The sequence below is a fragment of the Cryptomeria japonica genome, chromosome 2 (genome assembly GCF_030272615.1).
Source record: "Cryptomeria japonica chromosome 2, Sugi_1.0, whole genome shotgun sequence".
NCBI classification, from domain to species: Eukaryota; Viridiplantae; Streptophyta; class Pinopsida; order Cupressales; family Cupressaceae; genus Cryptomeria; species Cryptomeria japonica.
Window position 1 is genome coordinate 512,660,203 of NC_081406.1, and position 19,355 is coordinate 512,679,557.

General features: G+C 36.2%; 1 protein-coding gene across 1 annotated transcript; it reads right to left on the reverse strand.

Moving 5' to 3' along the window:
- Positions 1–13,771: 13,771 nt before the first annotated feature.
- On the reverse strand, positions 13,772–16,051 carry LOC131069546 (protein BIG GRAIN 1-like A). Its single transcript, XM_058005045.2, has 2 exons — positions 15,808–16,051; positions 13,772–15,723 (listed from the first exon to the last, which is right to left on the reverse strand). Exon 2 carries the CDS (start codon positions 15,522–15,524, stop codon positions 14,172–14,174), a length of 1,353 nt encoding a protein of 450 aa, XP_057861028.2. The 5' UTR covers positions 15,525–15,723; positions 15,808–16,051; the 3' UTR covers positions 13,772–14,171.
- Between the last annotated feature and the right edge of the window lie 3,304 nt (positions 16,052–19,355).

Here is a 19,355-nt window from a genome sequence, read left to right on the forward strand (position 1 = left end):
CTTTGACAAGTCCGTAGCCCTTAACCGGGTAGGCCCAAAAAGCCTTTTGTAAATCCTCTAACAAGGTGGTTCACATCTGTGGATCTGAAATCCTCTAGCAAGGTAGTCTTTAATCGGACTTATCTCCTAACAGAGATTGAGATTCCTAATAGGATCTGTTCTGGTAAAGAACATTGTAAGACCTTAACCAGTCTAGTTTCTATTCTACAGATAGTTACTTGTGAGTTCCATCTCACCATGGTTTTTCCCATTTGGGTTTCCACATCAAAATCTATTGTGTTATGGTGTTTGTGCTTATGTGGGTGAATGCATTATTAGCTATTTGGTTTGCATGTTTGTTAATCGGTTTGTCTGTTAAGTTGTTTTACCGGTTTACTGTTAGTTTTGCAAAGTGTTTAAGTGCAAAGATTTTTGGCATGCTAATTCACCCCCCCCCCTCTTAGTATTCATCACCTTCAACATTTGCTTAAGCCATAGTACCTGTGTACAGTTGGTTACTACTGCAACATATTCTGATTCAGCTATTGATAAAGATGTGCAACTTTGTTTCTTACGCAACCAAGAAATTAATCTGCTTCCAAGAAAAAATGCTCCACCGGTGGTGCTTTTTCTATCATCCACATCTCCTGCCCAATTTGCATCTATGTATGCACATAATTCAAATTTTTCATCTCTAGGATACCATAATCCAAGATTTGTAGTGCCTTGTAAGTATCGGAAAATCCTTTTTACTGTTGATTCATGATTTTCTCTAGGATTACTCTGAAATCTTGAAACAATACATACTGCATTCATGATATCAAGTCTTGTTTGTGTCAAATATAGTAAACCTCCTATCATAGATTTGTACCTAATCGGATTAACAGGTGCAGATTCATCCCTTAGTGATAATTTGTCATTTGTAGTCATAGGTGTGCTTACCGGTTTAGAGTTCTCCATCCCAAATTTCTTTAATAACTCCTTCAAGTACTTGGATTGACTCAAGAATATACCTTTATCAGTCTATGAAATCTGCAATCCAAAAAATAATTTTATTTCTCCAATCATAGACATTTCAAACTCTTGCTGCATTTCAATAGAAAATTCTTTACATAATCCATATTCTCCTCCAAAGATTATATCATCAACAAAAAATTCTATAACCAAGATGTTATCATTTGTCACTTTATAATATAAGTTGTTGTCAGCATTACCTTTAGAAAAACCAATCTTCAAAAGATACTTATCCAATCTTGCATACCAAGCTCTTGGAGCTTGTTTCAACCCATACAAAACTTTCCTTAACCTGCAAACCATGTCTTTGTTATCTGTCAAAGAGAATCCATCAGGTTGTTCAATGTAAACTTCTTCTTCAAGATCTCCATTCATAAATGCACATTTAATATCCATTTGATATACTTTGTACTTCTTGTGTGCTGCAAAAGCCAAAAATAATCTGATTGCCTCAATTCTAGCTACCGGTGCAAAGGTTTCATTATAATCAATTCTTTTTTTTTGAGAATATCCCTTACACACCAGTCTTGATTTATTCCTGATTACCTTACCATCTTCATTAAGTTTGTTTCTGAATACCCACTTTGTTCCAATCACATTTTTGTCTTTAGGTCAGGGAACTAATGTCCATGTGTTATTTTTCTCAATTTGTTCTAGCTCCTCTTCCATACCTTTAATCCAGTGTTTATCTTCACATGCCTCATTAATTGATGATGGTTCAATTTGAGAAATAAGACATACCTCTTCATTTGTCAATCTTCCTCTTGTCATAACTCCTTTATTCTTGTTCCCAATTATCTAATCTTCAGAGTGATTCAGTCTTACATACCAGGGTGTCTTCGTTTGTTGTTGTTCCTCAGTTACTGTGGAATTTTTAAATGATACCGGTGTAACTGGATCTTCATTCTGTACCAATGGGTTCAATGTAGGTTCATTTGTTAGAATCTTTGTTGTTGATTCAGAGTCTATGTACCTTGAAGTTCCTCTGAATTGTTCATCAATCTTCACATTTGTACTCTCAACAATTTTCTACAATCTTTTGTTAAAACATATATATGCCTTGCTCTTAGATGAATAACCAAGAAATATCCCTTCATCACTTCTAGGATCAAATTTTCCAATATACTCATCCCTTCTAATATAGCATTTACTTTCAAATATTCTGAAATATTTAAGAGTAGGAGTAATACCAAACCATAGTTCATGAGGGGTCCTACTGGTTTCACCTTTGATGTGAACTTTGTTGAATGTATAGACCATTGTACTTACTGCCTCTCTCCAATACACATGTGGTAGATTTGCTTTTGATAACATACTTCTTGCTGCATCCAAGATAGTTTTGTTTTTCCTATCAACAACTCCATTCTACTATGTCTGGGATGCTAATAGTTGTCTTCTGATTCCATTCACTTCACAGAATGCATTAAATTCTTTAGATGTAAATTCTCCTCCTTGATCTGATCTTAGACATTTGATTTTCTTACCGATTTCATTCTCTACCATTGCTTTGAATAGTTTGAACTTTCCAAGTGCTTCTAATTTTTCTCTGAGAAAAGTAACCCAACACATTCTAGAGTAGTCATCAATGATTAGCATGAAATATCTATCACCTTGCAAACTTTTAGTTCTAGGTGGACCACATAAATCAGTATGAATTAAATCAAGGGCATTATTTGATTTTTCTAGAATACTTTTAAAAGTAGCTCTAACTTGTTTTCCAAATTGACATTCCTTACATACTGTATTGTGAGGTTTGACAATTTTAGGTAAATCTCTAACTGCCTTAGTAGTATTGATTTTTACCATGCAATCAAAATTTACATGATAGAGTCTCTTATGCCATAACCAACTTTCATCAATATGTGCAATCAAGCATGTATTTTCACTGTTATTCAAATGAAAGATATTACCTCTAGTTTGATTACCGGTTGCAATTTCCAGACCAATTCTATTTATGATTTTGCATTTTCCATTTTTGAATTGTAACTGAAATCGTTTCTCAACTAATTGACCAACACTCAAAATATTAATCTTTAAACCTTCAACATAGTAAACATTGTCAATATTATGCTTACCATCAAGAGATATTGTACCTTTACCTTTAATCAAACAAGCTTTATCATCTCCAAATCTCACTAAGCCTCCATTATATTCCTAAAAGTTCAAGAATTTACTTTCATCTCTAGTCATATGATGTGAGCATCCTGAATCAATGATCCATACATCCTTAACTTCAACTTTAGATGTCAGGGCTTGCTCTACCGGTTGAATAGTAGGTGTTGGTTGATCTTCTATTATAGCAACAAAAACCCATCCATTGTCTGTCGGATCTTCATCAAAATCATCAGTCACTCCTTCATCAGCAAGATAACAAGATTTATCTTTATTCTTCTTAAGTATGTATCTCTGATATTCAGGGTTAGGCTTGTATGTTCTCCTAGCTTCTTCTCTTAGTCTAGCATGTCTATCAAGGCATCTAGAAGCCATATGACCAATCTTATTGCAGTTAAATCATTTAAAGGGTGCTTTACCTTCATACTTACTTCCAACTAGACCTTTAGGCATTTTTCTTGCAAATAGTGCTTCAAGTTCTTTGATTTCTTCATTTTCTCTCTACTTTCCTCAAGTTCTCTTGCATAAGAGGCTTTCCAATTAGACTTGTCAAATGATGGTGTAGATGATGTTGATGCCTTAAAAGCTAAATCTGTCTTTATAGTAGCAACATGACCAAATTCCTCAATTTCAAAAGCTAAAAGTTTTCCAATCAAAGTATCCCTAGTTACTGATGTATTAGGCATTGTTCTTAATTCATTTATAGCAGTAACCTTCATTTTATATGCCGGTGGCAATCCTCTTAAAACTTTTGAAACAATTTCATCTTCACTTAAGGTTCCTCCACAACATTTAATACCCAAAACAATTTCATTTACTCTTTCCATAAAAGCAGAAATCCTTTCATCTTCTTCCATTTTCAGATTTTCATACCTGACCCAGAAGCTTTCAAGTTTTGCAATTTTGACTGTGGAATCTCTTTCATTCAGTGTTTCCAAATGATCCCAAATAGCTTTAGCAGTTGATCTATCTAATAATCTCATGATTTGCTGATCTGTTGATGCACTCAAAAGTGCTTCTCTTGCTTTGCAATCATTTTCTTCATCTTTTCCTAAGGTAGGTGGATTAGGCTGACCGGGAGTAGGAGCAGTATAGTCATTCTTTGTAACTTCCCAGATGTCCTTTCCAATGCAATTTAAATGTGTCTCCATTCTAATCTTCCATATGCCATAGTTGGTTCCATCAAGTTTAGGATTGTCCTTCCTAAAATAATTAGTAGACATTGGATCTCCTCAAACTGTTAAACTTCTGCAAAAAGAGGACTAAGCTCTTATACCAATTGTTAGGTCCCAGAGACAACTAAGAGGGGGGGGGCTGAATCGGTTGTCTAACAAATTCAAACCAAAAACAGCTTTACCAACTTAATGTTTAATACCAGCAAACCAGTCTTTTATGCCGGTAGACAGTTTTATCAGTTAATTGTAATACCGGTAAATATTAATGCATGAAACAAAAGGACAAAGTCATCCACAACACATAACACCAATATTTGTATGTGGAAACCCTGTAAGGGGAAAAACCACGGTGGGAAACCTTACCCACAATCAGATGATACTATTGTAGATAGTATGTGTATACAAATGGGGTCTGCACATGTAGAAAGGCCGAGTGCCTAGAGCTCACTGCTCAAACACAAGTAGGAGTCACACTGACTACAATTGGATGGTTAACTCCAATATTGATGTACTGCTCAAATTTGCATCTTTCTATGCTGGACTTAGTACCGGTGTAGTTTTGATTGTCTTCACAAAACCCTCCTTCAACCTTCAAATGATGTTTGTATGTATAGCTGTGCTTATTCTCACATATACCTTCACACAATTCTTTTTCGCATTCCACACACGATCTTATAAATAAGATCTTACATTTATATCATAACCTAAGACCAATTTTAGTAGGTTGGCTCTAAATGATATTACAATAAAATCAATTTACAAACAAAACAATGTCCGATGCAATAACCGATTCAACATGTTGGCTTGATGCATTTACAACAATAATGAGACATCTCCATAGCATGTTGTGCTGATCTAGAAAAGATAAACCTGTTGGTTTATATCCTAGACCTATTTGCCGGTAACAACAAATATGCAAATATGAATATGCTAATGAACAAAACTCCAAGACAAATTGTCAAAACGATGTCTTTGACATAACCAGATGTTTTCCATACTATTCCAAGTGCCGGTGAACATTATATCCTGCCGGTGTACCAAATACCGGTGACTTTGCATAAGTCACTTGCTTGTCGGTGAATGTTGTTGATTTTCCAAAGTGTCAGAGTTGATAAGTGTTTAGTAGGTGTTGACATCAATGACAAAACCATACCAACATCCTCATCTCTCTTGATATAACATTTGCTACCAAATACTCTGAAATATCTCACAGTAGGAACATGACCAAACCATATCTTATAAGGGTTCTTACTGGTATCACCTTTGATGTGAACTTTGTTGAATGTGTAAATAGCAGTACTAATAGCTTCTCTCTAGTAGATCTTTGGAATATTTCCTTCAATCAACATAGTCCTTGCAACATCCAAAATAGTTATGTTCTCTCTCTCAACAACTCCATTCTGTTGTGGGGTTATAGGAGCAGATAATTGTCTTCTAATCCCATGCTTCTCAAAGAATGAATTGAACTCACCGGAATATAATTATCCACCTCTATCAGATTTCAGACACTTCACCTTCAATCCAAACTCAGTCTCCACTTTTACTTTAAATATCTTGAATTTATCAAATGCTTTTGATTTTTCCTTAAAGAAGACAACCCACATCATCCTAGAATAATCGTCAATTAGTAGCATAAAATATCTATCACCCTGCACACTTCTAACATTTGTAGGCCCATGTAGGTCAGTATGCACAAGATCTAGCAATTCTTCTGATGCAGACTATTTGCTCTTGAAAGAAATCCTTGTTTGCTTACCCAACTGACATTTCTTACATATCGTACTAGTAGGCTTAACAATCTTAGGCAGATCTCTAACATGTGTAGAACTGATCTTAATCATTGAATCAAAGTTCACATGACACATTCTCCTATGCCACAACCAACTCTTATCAATCTTAGAAATCAAACAACTTTTCTTACCAGCGTTCAAATGAAAAATCTTACCTTTAGTCTTAGTTCCAGATGCAATCTCTATACCTGAGGCAATCAAGATCTTGCATTTTCCATCCTTGAATTGTAGATCATACCTTTATCAACCATTTGTCCAACACTCCAAAGATTATACTTCAAACATTCAACATACAAGACATCATCAGTCATGTTATGCTTACCATCAAAAGAAAGAGAACCTCTCCCACAGATCACACAGGGTTTGTTATCTCCAAATTTAACTATTTCACCATGATATCTTTCCATACTCACAAATTCGCTCTTATCACTGGTCATATGATGTGAACAACCACTTTCAATTACCCATTCATCTTTCTCTTCAACTTTAGCAGCTAAAGCTTTCTCCTCAATAGTATAGCTAGTGGAATCAACGAGTACGGGTCCATTTTCCTTAATGGAAAGGAATACAACTTCATCTCCTTCTGATTCTTCATCTGTAATACCTTGATTAGTAGCATGTAATAATAGTTCTTCTGATTCCTATACTTCGGGTTAGGCTTGTAAGGCTTATCATAATTCTCAATCTTTTCATATCTATCATTCATATCTTGCTTATCAAACTTATTATGTCTGTCATACTCAACCATTCTCTTTAGGCATCTAGAAGAAAAATAACCTATCTTATTACAGGAGAAACATTTCAAAGGCAACTTTCCATCATACTTACCAACACCTTTAGGCAATCAATGCTTCAACTTCATCCAACTCCCTTTCTTGCGTGTCCATCTCTCTCTCTCTCTCTCTCTCTCTCTCTCTCTCTCTCTCTCTCTCTCATATCTAGATATTCTGCACTTATCAGGATCATATTTCTTCCTACCAGATATAGATGCAGATGCTCTAAATGCAATCTTAGACTTTCTATGTGATTCTCCAAACTCACTCAACTCAAATGCAACAAGCTTTCCAACCAACATATCTCTTGTCATTGTAGTCACACTCTAGATCTCATCAATAGCAGCAACCTTATGTTTACAATCAGGAGGAAAAGTCTCAGTACCTTAGCAACAATTTCATCTTCCTCAATGGTTCCACCAGTACATCTAATACCTAGGACAAGATCATTCACCTTAGCCATGAAAGAGTGTATGTTCTCATCATCTCCCATGTTCAATGTCTCATACTTTCCTTTTAAACTCCGCAACTTAGCAAATTTCACCTGTTTATCACCTTCATACAAAACCTCAAGCTTCTCTGAGACCTCATGAGCAGTCTGAAGTCCCATCACATTTGTCATCTCAGAATCACTCAAGGCACTAAGCAATGCTTCCTTGATCTCATCAAGAGTAGATTGTCCATTCTGAGGAACAATATAGGTATTCTTTGTAATCTTCCAGTAATCTTCACAAAGACCTTTCAAATGCACTTCCATCCGGTTCTTCCATATAGCATAGTTACTTCCATCAAATCTTGGATTGTCCTTCTTAAAGATAACACCTTGAGCTGCCATCCTAGATCTCCCCAAGCAGTTAAGCTTCTATCGGAGGATCTAGCTCTGATACCAATTATCAGCAATAACCAAGGAGGAAGATTGAGAGGGGGATGAATCATTCTTCATCGGAAATACCAAACTTAATCACAAAACATAGATTTGATAAAAGTAAAGTAATAAAACAAATGAGAAAATTAACAACACAACACATAACACCAAGATTTTGATGTGGAAAACCCGGTTAAGGGGAAAACCATGGTGGGAACCTACCCATAGTAAGACAATACTTTTTAGTAGTAAGTGAAAATATTACAATGGGGAATGCACATGCATTCAGGCACACTGCCTAAAATGTACTGCTCAATTATAATGGCCCAGAAGGCTACAACCCTCAGGGAAGTCTCACTGACTTACAACAAGATTCAAACTACAATCCAAAAGAAATGAACTAAAAGAATAGCATCTCCAAATGCCTAATTACAGTTCCGGTTAAGCACGGATGTCTGCCCTGCAACACCAATATCACCTCAAACTCAACACTGAAGGATAAGTCACTGTTCGCACATGAACCACTCTCTAATAATGCAGACATAACATCGACACCTAAATTAAATGACTATATCACCTATATATACAAATAATCAACCTTGACAACAAGGTCGGCTAAACCCTCAACCCTCAATTACAAAATTACAACACACGATACAAATATCGACCACCAGACCAATTTAATGGTTTACATAACATAACGTGGTCCTAAAACAAATTCCCAAATGCACAACGTCATTGGAAATCATGCCAAGATCAACCGCAACACGCTACACCACCATGAAAGCCGCATAACACGAAAATCATCACCGATTGATAAAAACCACCAAAAAATCACATAACAATCAATTTGGGTCGCCAAAACAAATAAGAAATGACTAGGAAACACCAGCAAGCACGTTATAATCATTAGGAACAGCTGCACCAACACCACTTATCAAATCTTCATCAATCAACATCTGAAAGCTCAAGAACACAACCCATCGGCAACTATCACGAAGAAAAATAACTTGTGGAGCACCAAATCATGATCCATTTAAAATTAAGATACACAAGACCATCCCAAACAATATCCCAAAAATGCAGCACAAGATCTAATCACATCGGAATATACTAAGCTCTGCAAAACAATGATCAACAAAACAACACTACAAACCGTATCATAAGATCTTTCCATACTGCAATCACTAGAACAAATCAAAGGAATATGTTGACATCAATGACAACAACATATCCTAGTAGCAACAATATCCAACACCAACATAAAGGGGCGATCATTCAAGGAAACTCAGCTAGTCGGGAACACTAAGAAATTGGTGAGCTAGTACCAAGATTCGTAAAGACTCCGACCATCCCACTTTGTGCATGTCAGTGTTGCTTACATCAAACAACTTCCTCCCAAAAGGGAAATTGGGAAGGTCATTTTTTACACTTAAAGACCGTAATAAGAAGACTCGAAAAGAAGAGAACGTTGTGAGTTAGCCAACAAACCAAGAGAGCGGATGAAGGGGCTAAGCTTGAGAGACCACTTTTGATGGAGCCGGAGGAAAGTTAAAAAATTAGGGGTAACATACACCAATACCTAGTGCACAAATATTTTATAGAAAAAGATCTTTAATTTTCTTTATTTTAATATTTGTAGAACAAAGACCTTGATATTTAGTGAAAAACCTATATTCACTAAAAAATAAATAAATAATGTAATGATCAAATTAAATATATTAAAAAAAAAAAATTTCTTGAAAAACCCACTTTGAGGGCTATGATCCTATGACAACATATCATATCAGTTCCATTTGTTGGTCCAACTCAAAATTTAAAATATTTTTTTAGGTTAATCTAAAAGTACCAATGAAGAAAATTCTAATGAAGGGCATTTATTCATGGAATCTTCAAACAAAGGCCTCTTTCATGTTTTTTTTTTTAAATATTAAACTATATGACCTTTGATGCAAGTTCACTTCCATTTGAATTGATTTATGCAAACACCTACATTTGAAGGTGTTTGTTATTATCGTAGGTCTAGTTTTGTCACTTTTATGACTAGAGAAATTATCTCACAATTATGGATTTGAATTAGACTTGTCGATCTAATCTCTTTTAATTTCTAGACATTCACTTTCAACTCACCTCGTCTTAGTCTAATCTTGACATAAAAACTTTTTAGGGTGTTAAAATTTTGGACGCATAATGAATTAAATTGTACGAGAGGAATGTAATAGAAAATATGGTGCATATAACTAATAATAAGTTGCATTAAGGGAACAACCTCCAAAATTAAGGGGCTAGCTCCAATAATCGCTAATAAGAGTATAATATAAAATGCAGTGATAATAAACTAACCACTATTTCCTATATATAATTCTGACATGTATGTTATCCAAGTCAACATAACTACCCATATAAGACAATATAAATGGTCGCATAACTTAATTAGGTGTTATGCTAGCCACAAGTCAGCTACACATAACACCATGCACACTATAGGCTAAGGGTGTTATATCACATGAGAACGATAGCTTCTTGTTGTTCCCAAATTGCAGTAATGATACCAATTTAATTAATGACTTTGAACAAGTTCAAGGACAATAAGTAATCATGTATTGCCCTAGGACATTGATAAGAAGTTGATATCATTATAAGGATTATTCTTAGACTTTGTGATGTGTGCTGGAAAGTGTTTATTACATGTGTTTGTTAGATATTCTAAAAGTATTATGTTTGCTAATTTTATACAACTTTTTTAAATGTTAAATAAAACATTTCATGTATCAACTCGACAAATAACAATTAAATGAAATAAATAAACTCAAATTTTAATGTTAATATAAAAAATTAAATAAATACAAAATAAGTTAAATCATTCTCAAATAAATCTCACATTAAAAAAAAAATACAAATCTATATATAAAACTAATTTTTTAAATTAGTCTTCGGACATGTAGTGTCACAGTTAAAACATTTCGTTGGTGAAGCGGCCACCAAGGTTCAAACCCCTGCTAGGCCATTGTGCTCGCAGGCCTTGTGTCTTCTCTAGGTCGTTGTGCTCGCGGGTTTGAACAAGTGAAGTGTGGGGATGAGGTCCCTCAATTGTGGCCTCATTGGTTCATAGCTCTGAGTCAAAACTCTGCTAGGCCATTGTGCTTGTGAGCCTTGTGTCTTCGTTGGGTCATTGTGCTCGCGGGTTTGAACAAGTGAAGTGTGGGGATGAGGTCCCCCGATTGTGGCCTCACCGGTTCATAGCTTCGGGTCAAAACCTTGCTAGGCAATTGTGCTCGTGGGCCTTGTGTCTTCGTTGGGTCGTTGTGCTCGCAGGCCTTGTGTCTTCGTTGGGTCGTTGTGCTCGCGGGTTTGAACAAGTGAAGTGTGGGGATGAGGTCCCCTGATTGTGGCCTCACCGGTTCATAGCTCCAGGTCAAAACCCTGCTAGGCCATTGTGCTCGTGGGCCTTGTGTCTTCGCTGGGTCGTTGTGTTCGCGGGTTTGAACAAGTGAAGTGTGGGGATGAAGTCCCTCGATTGTGGCCTCACCGGTTCAGAGCTTCGGATCAAAAGCGTTTCACGTGGATTCGGAGGACATGTCATGCCAGCATTGCCATTCATGTTAAAAAGTTTACCGAACATTTTTTTTTTTTAATTCTTTAAATTAAAATTCAAAATCAAAATAATAAGATTCAAATTATAGTCCTACTTAAAGCAAAAGAAAAAAAACGAGAAAAGCCAAACAAAACAATGGGAAAAATGAGCAAAGCAAAACAGTGGGTTTAATGACCAAAACAAATTACATTGCGATTTTCAAGATCCAAATAAACCATGTGATAATGTCTACATGGTTTCCTTGCAGATCCGACGCGTTAGAACGTAACAGTACATTGTCACATATCGTACTCGTAAAAATAAATTAAAGAAATAAAATGTCACTCATATCAAAATTATTATTATTTCATATTACGAACAAAAATAAGTACGAACGTCCACTAGGAGAGATCGTAATCACGATAGCATATCAAACTAACGACTAACTATAATCTTAATAACACTTTTAGGTAGTAACTTTCCAACGGAATGTTTTATGTGGTAGATCTTTATTATTTAAAAAACAATTAACAATTCAAACTAACTATAATCTTAATAACACTTTTAGGTAGTAACTTTCCAACGGAATGTTTTATGTGGTAGATCTTTATTATTTAAAAAACAATTAACAATTCAAAGAGAAATTTTTTTTGCATATAATTTCTAAGCTCCCGTTTAAACGGAGTTTTATAAGGCGAAGTGAATAAAGGAAAAATATGGTTATTTTGGGTTGCGCTAATTTTATAATAATAATTATTATTATTATGTGCAATGACAGCAAAGTTGAAAGAAAGATGCGAGTGGTCCTTGAAAGAAAGATGCTAGTCTTTGGAGCGATCTGAGCCTGAGGCTGAGGCTGAGCCTCCACCTCCACACGCTCTGTGGGACCCAAGAAATAAAATAAAAAATAGCGTGGTCCTGCAGTGAAGATATTATGAATTTTGATGGAATGCCCCCTTGACCGTATACAAGTTTTTAGCACATGATCTGTGGGCGTACCATATACGTTTTCTCTCTTTCTTTTTTTAATCTTCTTTCCCAATTTTGTATTACTTTTACTGCACGAGTGCGAGTGGAAAGTGGGTGATGGATGGATGGGATTTTCAAATTACGTACTAGAGAGAAGAGAAGAGAAGAGAAGAGATGCAAATGTCCAGGTCGGAGGTGGGAGTATTTTATTAGTGCGTTGGAATTGTATTGGAAGAAAGCTTAATTATGCATGCTGTACATGAGGAACCGCCAACCGACAAATTAAATTGTAGAGCCTGGAGACCCCAGTTACTGTTACTCTGGGCCACCCCTGCCTCTGTGCCCGCGCGTGCATCTGTGACTCTCAACTCTCACGTTCACATTCCCATTTATACCTATTAAAACATTTGAAGCTGAGGAACATCAATGTTTTGTTGCAGAGGAAAAAAGGATTTTGTAGGTTTGTGTAAAGATTTTTATTTTGTTTAGATGTTTCGGACTTCATCTGATTTTGTAGGTGTTTAAAGACCCACCTCAACTGAAGAAAGTTTGTACCTTGTACCTCTGTGTTATTGGTGGTGGCATTCATTTTGAGTATAGAATCATTGAAGAGAGATAATGAAGAGCCAGGAGTAAAAAAATTGGGATTTACCTTCTTTATTGTAACTCATCTGGGTTTCGAACGGTGTGAATACATTCCAGAGTAATTGGGGGGTGAATTACCCAGTCCCGTACAGACCAATTTGTAAGTGGTGCAAATTATTGTAAGTACTTGTGATGTTCTTGATTAACAGGTGTTGATAGGGAAAACAGGTTCACATGACCATGATCAGATTAATGTATATCCAGCATTCTGGATGTAATATTTGTATTCAGCAAGCTGGATAGATCTTAGGCATTAGAACAAGCTGTATTAGAATGTTCTATATAAGATATTTCAAATGTCTGCATTCAGTATAAAATATTTGTGTTATGTATTTGAAATTACATTTTAATGATGGATAACAGAATGTGATTCAAAACATTAATGAATAAAAAAATTTAAATTATTATTTACAAATTGTAGAAATTTTCTTATTTTTTGATATTGTAAAAGATTTGAACTCATCACCATTCAGGTGTCTACAACATAGACTTTGCCATTAAACCAAATACTTTTATCCTTAATTGATGTTACAATAAATTAATGAAATTCAATAAAAATCTCTGGACTCTTGACATTGCAGATCGAAACTTTCAGTCCCTTAATTGAACACGGTTTCATATAATGAGACAATGAGTGAAATGTTTTCAAACACCATATTTATTGTAAAAGGGCCCCCAGGAAATGCCGTTGAAATAAAAACTCAGTCATCCCCAAAAATTCTCATGTAGCAAGCTGTGAACATTACAATTGCCATTACCACTCCTAATTCTAAATGCAAATTTCCATAGCCATATTTTTCCTGGTTTTATTAAGGTGGTTTGTTATTCAAGAAATTGTGTTATATTTTATTGTAATTTGAAGGAGATGACAAATGTGATGGAGAATGGCCTGTTGTATAAATGATTGGGCAGCATTTAGTACACCAGTAGTAGCCTCATAGAAGCTCCATAAGATAAAACAGCTAAGACATTAGGTGATCTAGCCTGCTAAACATTTAGGCAGCTCTTTACACTATAATATCTGGGAACGTGTCTAGATAATTTAGATCTGACTTGTCTGATATGATTTCCTTATAAAATTCATTTCATTTCAGAAGCCAGCCACTGGAGGATGCGAAAGGCTGAAGCTGAAGATTTTCTTGGCATCTCAATCAAACAAGTCAGGCTAATTGTATTGCATAATTGTGCCACTAATCATGACACATGCTTGCATTTTACAGCCAGGAATTCTAATTTAATATGCAAGTAGACATTGGAACAAAATTACCATTGCTGTCAGACAATTAATCCCTTGGCAATAGCTTTATTGGTCTCCAAGTGGGTAGTTTCATAAACAGGAAGCTCCTTCTGATACATGTTCATGTCGGCTGCTGCCAAATTCTCCAACTCAAAAAGATCAGAACTTGAGCAACTGGCATCATCATCATAATCATCTTCTTCCTCTTGGTTATCAAGCTCCCTCGCCACAGCTTCCAAAATGCTGTTTGCTTTGTGATATTTGGCAATTATGCCCTTGGCTGTGGATGTTTGGCTGCCCTTGTCAAGGAGGTGGAGCTTCAATTTTTTATATGCATCTCCAGGATTGGCTGGATTCGGGCGAGGGATGGGGTTCTCAGAGTGCCCACAAGGGCGAGAGCATTCATCCACAACTGTACTTGTTGGGTAGAATGTAACAGATCTTCTCACCCCATTACTGGACTTCCCTCTAGAGCTTTTGCTCAGACATGACCTGTGGACAGAAGAAGATGAAGAGCAAACAGAAGAAGCAGGCTTTCTCTGAGAAGAATAATATGAATTGGATTCGCTCACAGAAGAAGATGAAGAAAGCTTAGCCTTCTTAGTACCTCCGGCCATAAACAGAGAATTCAGAAAGCTTGCGAGCTTACTTCCAGGGGAGATTGGCTGCTTTGGGTGCTTGGAATCCTTGCGAGACTTGGATTTAGACTTGGATTGAGGAACCAGTGTCTCACCCCGAAAGCCCCCCCCATCTTTTGCACATGAAGATAAATCCTCAGACCATTCTCGACCTCGTGCCATACAGGAAGCCCATTTGCGTCCCTTTTCCGAATGCCTTGCCGTTTTGGTACTGTATTTACCCATTGGCCTGTACAGCGACTCTGCATCTGAGGATGAATACGGCCAGTTTGAAGTATTGTCGCTGGTCTCCGAAGAACAGGATGCCGCAGACGAAATGGACTGAAACAACAACTGAAATGCTCGCTGCTTGTTGCTGTTGCTGCTGCTGTTGTTGTGCTGCCCAGACACAACACGCTCAATGTCTTCCATCGACCCTCCCAGGGACTCGATCTCGTGACCCGCCAAACATTTCTCGGCGTCCATCACGCCGATCTCCGCGGATCTCCGGCGCACGAGCTTGGCATCCTCCTCTTGTTTCCCCAACGTCTCGCGTTCGAGTCTCGCTGCACGCTTATGATTGTTCTGCGGGCTCCAATCAATTCCTCCCCCCTGCTCATCTTCAGTCGATTTACAGATTGCATCCAGCAGAGCAGAGGAGAAAGAGGGATGCCTGGAACGAGGATAATCATGATGGTGCGAGTGCCCCATTTTCAGGTGCTTCGCCTCGTGTAAAGTATGATCCGTCCTCTGCTGCCACTCCCACTTGTCCATGAATTCACAAGTAGCAAAGCAGACCTCAGGAAATCAAATCTTCTTGGAATACTGCCCAGCCACCACCACCACCACCTACTATAAATAGATCTCAAATTCCTATCTGGGATCTCCTTCCTTGAACTGTCCTAAACCCTACCAAGACTCTGCGCTACATAATTTTATATCTCTGCTCTGTCCCCTTACTACCATCCAAAAGCTGCAAGGTTCCAACACAAGCAATCAATAAACAAATAAAACAAATCCATAAATTCAGATTTCCTCACAGGTTTTCAAGCCTAACCAGCGGCAACGCAGATCCACTTGTTGGTGGCATCAGAATCCATGTCGCTCAGCCATTTCCAACATCTAGACAGAACAATCCATGTATGTGCTCAGCGCCATCTGACTAGAGAATTTACAGTTAAAAAGAAAAACACCAAACCTCCCTGGCGATTACTTTTTGGGTTTTTTTTTCATTTTTACTTTAAACTGCCATGGGTGGGACATCTCTCAGTAGTTTTTTCTGAGTGCCTTGTCAGAATCACAGGAAAACCACCATTACCGTGCAGTTTTATGAGTTGTACTTAGCAAATTTTTATTACAATTTGCCACGCTGTGCCAAATGGTAAAAATTAAAAATTACCCATTCTATAATGGTGAGCATAGGCCCCTACATTATGGAGGGTACTAGGCGACAAGGAGGTGTTACTGTGCTACTGTTCTTACTGCTCTGTGACGGGGGGACCTCCCTTCCTGTCAGGTAACGTTTGATGTTTTCTGTCACTTTTTCAATTATAACTCCATTGACTTTCTCTTCGTACCTCTCACCATTGGGTTGTTACACCGTGGAAATATATTATCACGGGGCATCTTCAGCCCTACCTACCCAAGCAGTTTTCACATTTTAATATTATGCTATTTAAACTCTGATTAGAGCAAAGCTTAGCTTTATATCAAGGTTTTTATTCTTCATCTCTAACTACTATGATGATATTGATGGCCAGCGCTTAAGCCAAAAACTATTCTGTCCATGCTTTTAAATTAGGGTACAAGAGGGTAGTACTTTTGGAATGTGGTTTAATGATGGGTGATTCATGTTGATTAGCTTTTAATAAGTTTGGTGTTCATACGACAATTGTATTTATGTTTTGTGTCTAATTTATATTTGTGTTTCTTTGTGGTCCGTAGGTACCAAAAAGACGTTGATAACTATGTTTTGTAGTGATCTTCTAACAATAATTATGTTGTTTTGTGACGTAAAAAAATTATGTACTTGAGATATTTGTGGCTATACTTTTTTAGTGACGACTCAATAAATTTTACACTCGACGAAACTCATAACCATGTTTTTTAAATGGCTTCTTAATAAGTTTTACACTCAAAAGATTATTGTTACCACGTTTTTAGTTACGTACTGACAAATGTGACATTTTTTAAAAGCAAACAATTAACTATGCATACATTTAAATAAGGTGCCTTTGTAATAATAACATGGTGGTTTTAAGAGATGTGGACTAAGTGGCTTGGTGAGATGTCTATTCAAAGTGGAGTCAAGCAATAAATTTGGCATAAAGGAGATAATGACAACTATACAATACAAATATTTAAATATGACACCTCTACAATAATGACAAAGATCTTTTTAAGAAATGTGGTCTAAGAGATTAAGTGGGATGCCTATTTAAGGTTGACTCAAACAATAAACATAGAAGAGTAATGACAACCATATTTAAATTAAAAATTGAACTACTCATATGCATATATTTTAATACTTAATGCACTTAAAAATACACATGTTTAAATAAAGTGCATTTAAAACTATACATAACTTTGAATAAGATACCTCCACAATAATGTCAAGGCATATATATGTTGCCTCTAAGTAGACAAATACTCTCATGAAAGAACATCATCATGGATATGTTGTGAAGTGTGGTGTTCATACGACAAATGTATTTATGTTTTGTGTCAAGTTGATAGTTATATTTGTGTTTTCTTGTGGCCTCTAATAAATTAGGTACAAAGAAGTTGTTTATAACTATGTATTGTACTTATTTTCTAACCATAATTATGTTGTTTTGTGATGTCAAAAAATTTATGCACTTTGAGATATTTGTGGCCATATTTTTTAGTGAGGACTCTATAAATTTTACACTCGATCATACTCATAGCCACGTTGTTTAAATGGCTTTTTAATAAATTTGACACCCAAAAGATTATTGTAACCATGTTTTTTAGCGACTCCCTAGAACAAATTTGATATATTTAAAAATCAAACTATTAACTATGCATACATTTAAATAAGGTTCCTTTGTAATAATACCATGGTGGTTTTAAGAGATGTGGACTAGGTGGCTTGGTGAGATGTCTATTTGAAGTGGAGTCAAGCAATAAATTCAGCATAAATGAGATAATGACAACTATACTATACAAACCTTGAAATAAGATACCTTTATAATAATGACAAGGTATTTAGGGGATGTCTATTTAAGGTCTTGTCAAACAATAAACATAGAGGAGTAGTGACAACCATGTTTAAATAAAAAATTAAACTACTCATAGACATATATTTTAATAAGATGCATTTAAAAATATACATATATTTAGATAAAGTGCATTTAAAACTATACATGACTTTGAATAAGATACCTCTAGAATAATGTCAAGGCATGTGTGTGTTGCTCCTATGTAGAAAAACACTCTAATGAAATAACATCATCATGGATATGTTAAATGAAATGTATGTAAATTTTGATGTGCTTTTTCCACTAATGCTCAACTAGGTTGCATAAAATATGGATGGCACTTTTGTTATCACACCAAAGATTATTTGGGTGATTAGGTGGTATAACAAGCTCTATCATAATCCTTCAAAGACAAAACACCACCTATTTGGAAGGGAATATGCCTAGATACTTAACCTCAATGGATGATAATGCAATAGTTGTTTTGTTCTTGCAAGTCCACTCAATTGGACCAGAACCAAGATAAATAACTAAACCCAAAAATGGACATATGTGATTCTTCATCAATTTTTTCATAAAAGTCGATGTAGCCTACTATTTGTGAAGCTATTAGTGTGTACTAAATGCTAAAATGACTAGTTTACCAAATATACCTCAAGATGTTCTTGTTTGCCTTCTAATGACTTATGAGGGTCATGTGAAAAATATGAGATAAGACCAATAGCAAAGGTGATATCATGACAAGTGTGTATCAAACACAAAAGCTAGTTACTGGCAGATAGGTTTTCATTACCAGTAGAAGAACTAGTGTTACCGGTAAGGGTTTAAGGTTTTACTGGCAGAGCTTTTACTAAGAATCTTTGATAGGATGTATAAGTGGTGTTGGTGCGGCTTCTAGATGGAATTTAGGATACAGAAGGTGATCCTTGTTCATGCCTTGACTTATTGGAGATATTGCTTTGGTGTGGTGGACCCAGATTAGGTCCAGTACCTATCTAGGTTATGGACTGGTATCATGTTAACATGTTCTTTACACGTTACCGGGATGATTTATGGATTTGTTAAGGGTGAATTCACAAAACTGGTTCCCACTTTTGCCAACGAAAGAATTTGGCGAAAGTGGGAATTTCGGATTTGACAATGTTCGAGCGAAACATAAATGTTCGCTCGGACTACCCCTGGGAGTCCGAGCGAACCAAACGGTTCAGCAGGGTTCGAGCGAACACGGTGGTTCGAGCGAACCCATTAAAATATCGATATTTAATGGGTTCGCTCGAACCCCCCGTTCGCTCGAACCCTTGGCAGTTAGGGTTTTTTTAAAAATTTTATAAATATCGAAAATGACAGTTAAAAGGTCATTGTTATATTTGACTTTTTCTGTCTG